Source organism: Choristoneura fumiferana, chromosome 6 (assembly GCF_025370935.1).
Source record: "Choristoneura fumiferana chromosome 6, NRCan_CFum_1, whole genome shotgun sequence".
Taxonomy (NCBI): domain Eukaryota; kingdom Metazoa; phylum Arthropoda; class Insecta; order Lepidoptera; family Tortricidae; genus Choristoneura; species Choristoneura fumiferana.
This window is the reverse complement of record NC_133477.1, coordinates 3861190-3868977: the sequence shown is the minus strand read 5'-3', so window position 1 is coordinate 3868977 and position 7788 is coordinate 3861190. Positions and strand designations below refer to the sequence as shown.

Below are 7788 nucleotides of genomic sequence, written 5' to 3'. Positions count from 1 at the left end.
TATTCTAATTATAAATAAACCCGCGTAGCTCACCCAAAAACTATGAGATTTGACATTTCGGAGACCTCACGCTACACTAGCGCCTCTAGCGGCGAATTCATACGCGATAGCCCTCATTAAATAATATAAGAATCAGCGAGACAGCAAGATACGAAGTTCCATTTTGCACTTCGTAGTATAGGCCTGCAGGCAGGGCTACTACGAAACTCGAAACTCGAAGTTCGTGTCGTACCGTCCCTCTCGCTCTTGTATTAAATAGTATAAGTGTCAGAGGGACCGCACCGCACGACTTGCACTTCGTAGTATAGGGCCTGCAGGCAGGGCTACTACGAATCTCGAAACTCGAAGTTCGTGTCGTACCGTCCCTCTCGCTCTCGTATTAAATAGTATAAGTGTCAGAGGGACCGCACCGCACGACACGAACTTCGAGTTTCAAATCACACCGAGACGCTAATATTATAAAACGAATGAAGATTTTTGACGATTCGATTAATGCAATAAAGTACGAATTTTAATGAAATTTGAAATTCTTCGCAGACGAACCCGCGGCAAACAGCAGCATTGCGGAAGCAATAAAAGAGAACAATAGTATCACTTTTATTAATCGCAGTCAAAAGTTACATAAAATTAAATATCTAAGTCAACGTTTACATCGTTCAACGGGTCATCCATTTTATCATTTTGAAAGAATGGAATTTTCGGGAAATCTAAATCATCAATTTCATTTGTATTTTCAGTCATTTTCATATTGTTTTCGCCATTTTCTTTCACATTTACTACAACTGTATCCGAGTCTTTAAGATGCTTTGTTAAATCGACAACCGTGGTTATTGTTTGTGCATTATCCTTTTCGGTTTCTTTTTTCGCACTTGTTGTTATTTTACTTTCTTCGTCGGCCATGGTTGAAATAACATTATCTTTACCATTTTTCTGTTCATCATATCCCAATGCAGTGACAGTCTCTACACTATTTTTAAATATTGAGTCTGTTCTGGAATTCAAGGTTGTAACATTTAAAATATCAGTTTTAGCTGTTTTATGCTCTTTGAGAGCTTTAGTTGTTTCATGGTGCTTTATAGTGCTAATAATGAAAGTGTGTTTTTCATTTGATTCCAAATTTTTTCTATTATCAAGGGCAAGATCACTTCTGAACATCGGATTTCTATTACTCTTTATTTCATCATTTGTTTTCTGCATTGTTGTTCTACTGGGTTTGGTTTCTCCATCTGTTTGATATTCAAGAGTAGTAGTTTTATCACGTTTAGTTATTGTTTTAGTTGTCTTTGTGTCTGAGTTGTTAAGGCCTCCAGAATACACGCGAATTTCAAAAGTTTTATCATTTTTAACTTTAGCATCGGTTTGTACAATTTCTCCAATACCATCAATTTCTTTCTCAGTTGTTCTGCCTTTGGAATTAGTTTGCACATCTGCTTCATTATTACTAGCTTTATCAGATAAAACTAATTTCATTCGTTCCTTTACATCTTCCATCTCTTTCTCTAAATTATGAATTCGTTTATGAACATTATTGTTACTAACAGTAGTTGGTTTGTTGGCTTTCCTTAAATTTGAATATTTATTTTCAGTTCCTTTGCTATTTTCAAATGTTTCTATGGTTATACCTTCATCGGATGAAGCAAAAGCTGAGTCTTTGCTTTCTTTAACTTTACTAGCTTTTAAAGTTGTTTCCTCAGCTGCATCACTAACTGTTGTTTTTTTCTTATTTTTAGTTTTGTTTGAAGACTTATGATGAGATTTTTGTCTGAAACGATTTTTTCATAAGTTTATTACAATTTAAAGAATACTATAGAGAGAATTAAATCTAAAATAACTGGACTTTTATCAACAGAGGGCGTGCGTACGCGAATTATGTCAACCAATACATACACGTAATCTTTTGCTGCTTACTATGTGTTGGTGTTCAATAAAGAGTTATTCTATTATATACATCAGATAGATAAATACATATTTCGTCTATTTGATTCTGTTTATAACTATTTTATATCTTTTTCATCACATTTGTGGGTAAATAGTGTCGAAACATGCAGGCTAACTTCGTTGCAATCCCCTAAATAAAACCCTTTTGCGTAAAACGCTTAAGGGCGTTATAAGTCGTTGTGTGGTTGAATGTTTTACTTCACTGTAAAGCTCATGATAAATTTTAATGTAATATCGCACGTTAATTCCAAAAAACTCAAAAGAACAAGCCCGCGCTCGAGCCCGCGACCCTCAGCATGAAGTCCATAGCATGACTTATTTTAATCTGTGTTGCATGTCCACAGTCATTAGTAATATTACTTACCAGCTGCACTACATTTTTGCGATCTACCTCTAGTACAAAAATAAAACTTATGCTTGCTAAGGTGTTTAATTTAAATAATAGTTTACCTGTCCTTTAACTTCTTGGTAGACTTCTGACGATTAAAATCATCACTGTTGTCTGCAGCTATATCTTTCCCTTTCCTTTTTGGAGTCTTTGGCGTAAATTCTGCTCTATAATGCATACCTTGTATTTCTGTCCACCTATAAGAATCCCAGCTTCGTCTAAATCCTCCTGTACCGTTTCTTTTGGAATTGTAACTTCTTCATTCGAATCTGCATTTTCAGCTGTTTTCGAATCTTTGTTAGAACTATCTACGTCTGAGTAATCGTGTGCCTTCATTTTTATTCTTCTTTCGACATCATAGGTGATATGTCCAATTTTTTCCTTTTTATGCCTTTTCATTGTTTTTTTCTTCTTTTGTATAGATATATATTTTTCATTGGAGAAATCAATGTTTATTCCTTTTTTATCTTTGGAATCTCCTGAAGCATTGGTGCTATCTGCGCCATCACTACTTTCATCATCTGATGATTTAGTCGGTGTAATAGCTTCATCTGATTTCTTACGATTGGTTGGCTTTTTAAGTTCATAGGAATTGGAGTCTTCATTTATTAATCCTTGTGTGAAGCCATATTCATTTTTATCACTTTTTGTATTATCTTCTTCACTAGTTGCCACTGTTTTATCTCGTGTAGTCTTCTTGAAATCAATGAAATCTATGTCCATTTTTGGAGTAGGTTTCCTAGATTTCAATCTTTTATCTTTTTTGTATAATAACGAGCCTATGCCTCCTTTAATCTTTATTTTATCGTTTATGTTCCTATTTTTAAATATGCTAGGTATATCAATAACGCGTAATTTTGATTTATAATCTAGTACTTCTTGAAAATCATTGTCATTGTCATGATGATCTTTGTTATGATTATCACCATTGTATTGACTGGATAGCCAATAATTACCAATCTCTGTTTTCAAATGTTGCCTTGCATTGTCATTAAGATTACTATAATGATCGAAAACAAGGTTTCTTACTCCATTTGACACAATATCGTCTAAGCTCATTGTAGATTCTTTCGGACGCATTTTATATGACCTTAGGTTTTTCACAACATTATCGAACTTATCGCCTGCACCATCGTATAAGGAATTCACTAAATTGACAAGACCTGCATGCCTTCTATAATTTTCAGTCGCAATAACTTGGACTACATCTTTGAGATATCTTCTCATTGTCTTAGCTGACGTGTCTTTAGCCTGTTCCAATTTATTAGACATGTATCTTCTAATATCGTTATTTTCAACCAACTCGTAAAATTTACACCCTTTGTAATGATATTTTCTTGATTGATCATCCAGAACTGCAAAGAAGTCTTCCAAGTCATTGTCATCGTAACTATTCAATACCTCAGCAGCTTCTAAAAGAAAGTCTGTGAATTTAAGGTCTTTGGTATTGCTTCTTCGTCTTATACTTTTACTAGAGGTCATTACATTTTTGATGTTGTCAAGGAAATTTTGGACTCTGTTGAGGACTTCTACGTCAGCTGATTGATCTTTCTTATCGAATTGCAGGACTGTTTCTAGAGCGAGATTCACACTTTTTGGTTTCACCGCTTCTACTATGTTGACTGCAACAAAAAAACGTATTTCTTTATTCGTGATCCTTAGGTACATAATATATTTTAGAATGTTAAACATAGCAATTATCGTAGCATAAAAAGTGACTAAAAATATTGAAAATTCGCGCTTTGCTCCCGGCAGTCAGCACTATTTACAGTAGCGAGGCACCATAACATCTCGAGTATCATCGAGTTCTACTCAATTTTCTGCTTGATGAGTAGTGTTAGTGATGACTGATATTTTAAGTTAGATTGTTTCTCTTGTTCTGAGAGGAGTCCTGTGCCCAGCAGTGGGACGTATTTAGGCTGGGATGGTGATGATGATGATGTTTTACACTAGCTGCTGTTGTGTTCTAAGATACTTATACCTGACTCACCCTTCTCTTATTATCTGGGTTGTCAAACGAAAATATTTACACCACGCTGCTACTGTCTCTGCCCACGCTGGGATTTATGCACCACCAGAATTTGCTTGGCTCAAAACCGATAATGTTTCTTAGTGAACTTTATGAGCATTATTTCAAGGGTAAATTTTGTTGATGTATTGATTTGGTGACACGAGATTTTCCAAAATAGTAACGATATGTTTCACGACCGGATAGCTTAGTGGTTAGAGAACTTGACTAAGAAGCTTGAGGTCCACGGTTCGATCCCCGGTCGGAGCAGATATTTGTGTGAATAATACGAATGTTTGTTATAGGGTCTTGGATGTTTAATATGTATGTATGTACTCTTTATTGTAAAAAAGAAGTAAACAACCAATAAAAAATAATAATAATATATATAAATATGTATTAAAAGTATGTATTTATCTATACAAGTAAGAATGTTTATCCGTTATCTAATAAGCTAAGCTTTACTTAGTTTGGGACTATATCAATTGGTGTCAATAATTTCCTATGATATATTTTTTATGTTACCCCTAAGTTATGTTGATTTGATAATTAAGCCGTTACAACCTGATTTGAAAATTTACAGGTGTGCTAATTATTAATAAGTTTCTTGAAAACAGAATTGAAAGACTGCCAAAGGTTAAGGAGTAATTTATGTTAGTGTCACGTGGTGCGTGGTGGTCCGCCTATTGTCTACCCTGAATCTAAGTGTATCATCATAGTGTGTTGTATCATAAGTTTTTTGTACTGCTTTATGGTGTGCAATAAGAATTATGTATTGTATTGTATTGTGGTGCCACTTAAAATGAACACTCTGTATACACATTCTAAAAGCAAAATAATTACCAGATATATATATATACACCAAAATACACGGCTTCTCTCATTTTAAAGGAAAACAATAAAAATATTTATTACCATCACACATAATAAAGTATAACAAAACAATAAAATGTTTTTTTATTATACATTAAAACTCTTTCTGTTTACTGTGATATTATAATGTTAGTTTAAAATTATGTTCTTTTAATATATTGTTAATTTAATAAGTCAATAATCTTCATAGAGAAAAAGATAAATTCAGAAATAAAGATAGAGATAAATGAATATAAGATATAAGTAAAGGAATTAGGAATAGGTTAAAAGTATTGGTGTATTGCACACAAAATGCGGACTATAAAAGAATGCAATACCACTAGGAGTACAAGGCAACAAAGCATTATACAGTACAGAAATTAAGCCAAGAGTAATTGGAAAAAAAATATATCTTGATATCCCTGAAAGCTTCGTGAGAAGATACAGCTGCAACAGGATACCAGCATAAAAAATACAGATAGAACAATTAAAAAATATTATAATAACACCATAGAAGATGAAATTTGCAAAAATGACACAGCTAATGAATTTAATGATGTTTTAATAACAATTAAAGTTCAGTTCACACAAACGCTGTTGACGGATAAGGAAGATTACTTCAACCATAAAGAGTACGAATTGCCAGAATTCCTTGTAGACGAATCTCTATTTTAAAACTGAAAAAAACTTCATCAAAATCAGCCCTGGATAACTAAAGACCCTTCTTCAGCAACAACTGCATCTAAATTAAAAACTACTAAGTACGTAACAACTACATTTGAGACAAAACTTAAAAAGGCACAACCACTAACTGTAGAAGTAAAAAGAAGCAATCAAAATAATGTCACTACCACACCATTACCTTTCAGGTCTCGTTTAACGTATAATCCATCTCGCAAAATAATAATTGAAGCCAGTACAACATCTACTGCCCAATCATACTAATTCCACAACTGAAACGATTACAACATCCACTATTAGTTACGTGATTAAATTAACCCTAAATCGACTACTACCAACCAACAACTAACACAAGCAACTCTTAACCAAATACAATTCATGCAGTTGCTATATCAACCATTGCATCAACTCAACACATACCATTTTTAAATAATAAACCACACACCAAAGTAAGTCATTACCAATCAACAAATCTTGTACACCAGAACCAAACCACAACAAACAATGTCCTGGTTTTTTTACATAACACCACAAAACTACTAAGAAAACAGCAGATAATATCAACAACGGTAAGCAACACAACCAACTGCAACAACACAGCAGTAGCAACTGGAACTGGCACATCACAGGAAAGTCTACTAAATCAACTAATGAAACTACAGTAACTAATACACCGACTGAAATCCAATATTTTGAAGCAAGATTTAACAAAGTTAGACCTGACAATCCAACTATTGGCACCATTCCCACAGTATTCGATTTAACCATGATAAGGAATGGTTTTCTAGAAAACGGCAAAACCACAATTAAAATCCATAGACAAATTAAATCAGATGAATTCAAGAGGAAAAGTAATAAACAGTCTTCGGGATAAAGAGACCATAGAATACAGGGAACTGACGACGGAACCGTTTTCGAAGTTTTTGGAGCTACTGATGCAGCAGCTTGCCTTTATGAACAGTGCGAACGCGGCCAAGTTCCTACGGACATTCGAAAGACAGATGGGAGTGTAAGTATCAAAGGGGCCCCGTAAAAACCGGCCAACTGTAGGATTGCCTAATATCAAACGTAGGTAGTTACAGTCAGTAGAACCGAAACGTTAGTGTCACTCGGTAGGTACTCGACGATTGTTTTCGTTTTCCGGAAGATTCAAATGAAAGAGAAAAAGAAAGCTCTATTGTTTCGAGTTTCGAGTTCCGAATGACTTTAGCAAAATGTAGGTAAGTTAAGTAGGTATAATGCCTTTTAGTCGAAGTATCCTACTAATATTGTAAATGTGAAAGTTTGTGAAGATGTTTTGATGTTTGTTACTCCATCACGCAATCACAACTTAACCGATTTACATAAAACTTGGCGTACAGATAGACAAAGATCTGCATTGAGATATAAGATACTCGATATCCGGGTAATGCGTGCCCGTGGGATATTGTAAGTTTAAACAAGAATAGAGGGCGCTGTCCAAGAACGGTGACTACCGTACCTCGGCTCTCAAGATGACATGTTAACTTCGTTTGCAATCAATAGATGGCATTGTGCGAGCGAACGTTGTCCTTTCAAATTGTTACCGAAACCTTTTTACCGAAAATATTGTTACCGAAGCCAAAGTCATTTATTTATTGCGTTGCCATGGTAACAAGAGTCGTGTAAGTAAACGGTTGTCGTTGTATCCATACTTATTTGCAAAAATTGCACGGGCATAATTTACAACAGTTGAGTTAAGACGGCATTAACCTATTTCTAATGCGGGCGAAGCCGCGGGTTAAGGCTAGTTGAATACTAATCATCATCAGTGCAGCGACTCATAGCGCCATCTAGTTAGCAAATATAGAAACTTCGACCAAGTTCTTACATGGCGCTATCGAAGTTTCTCAAATCATACGTTCCGTCCGACGCTCTTCCTTCGGACTACTTATTTGCATTC

The 7788-nt window shown here is 34.7% G+C and overlaps 1 protein-coding gene across 1 annotated transcript; it reads right to left on the bottom strand.

The window, feature by feature from the left end:
* Positions 1-369: 369 nt before the first annotated feature.
* On the bottom strand, positions 370-3994 carry LOC141428584 (uncharacterized). Its single transcript, XM_074088591.1, has 3 exons — positions 2839-3994; positions 2389-2554; positions 370-1762 (listed from the first exon to the last, which is right to left on the bottom strand). The coding sequence occupies exons 1-3, from the start codon at positions 3992-3994 to the stop codon at positions 628-630; spliced, it is 2457 nt and encodes an 818-aa protein (XP_073944692.1). The 3' UTR covers positions 370-627.
* Positions 3995-7788: the final 3794 nt, after the last annotated feature.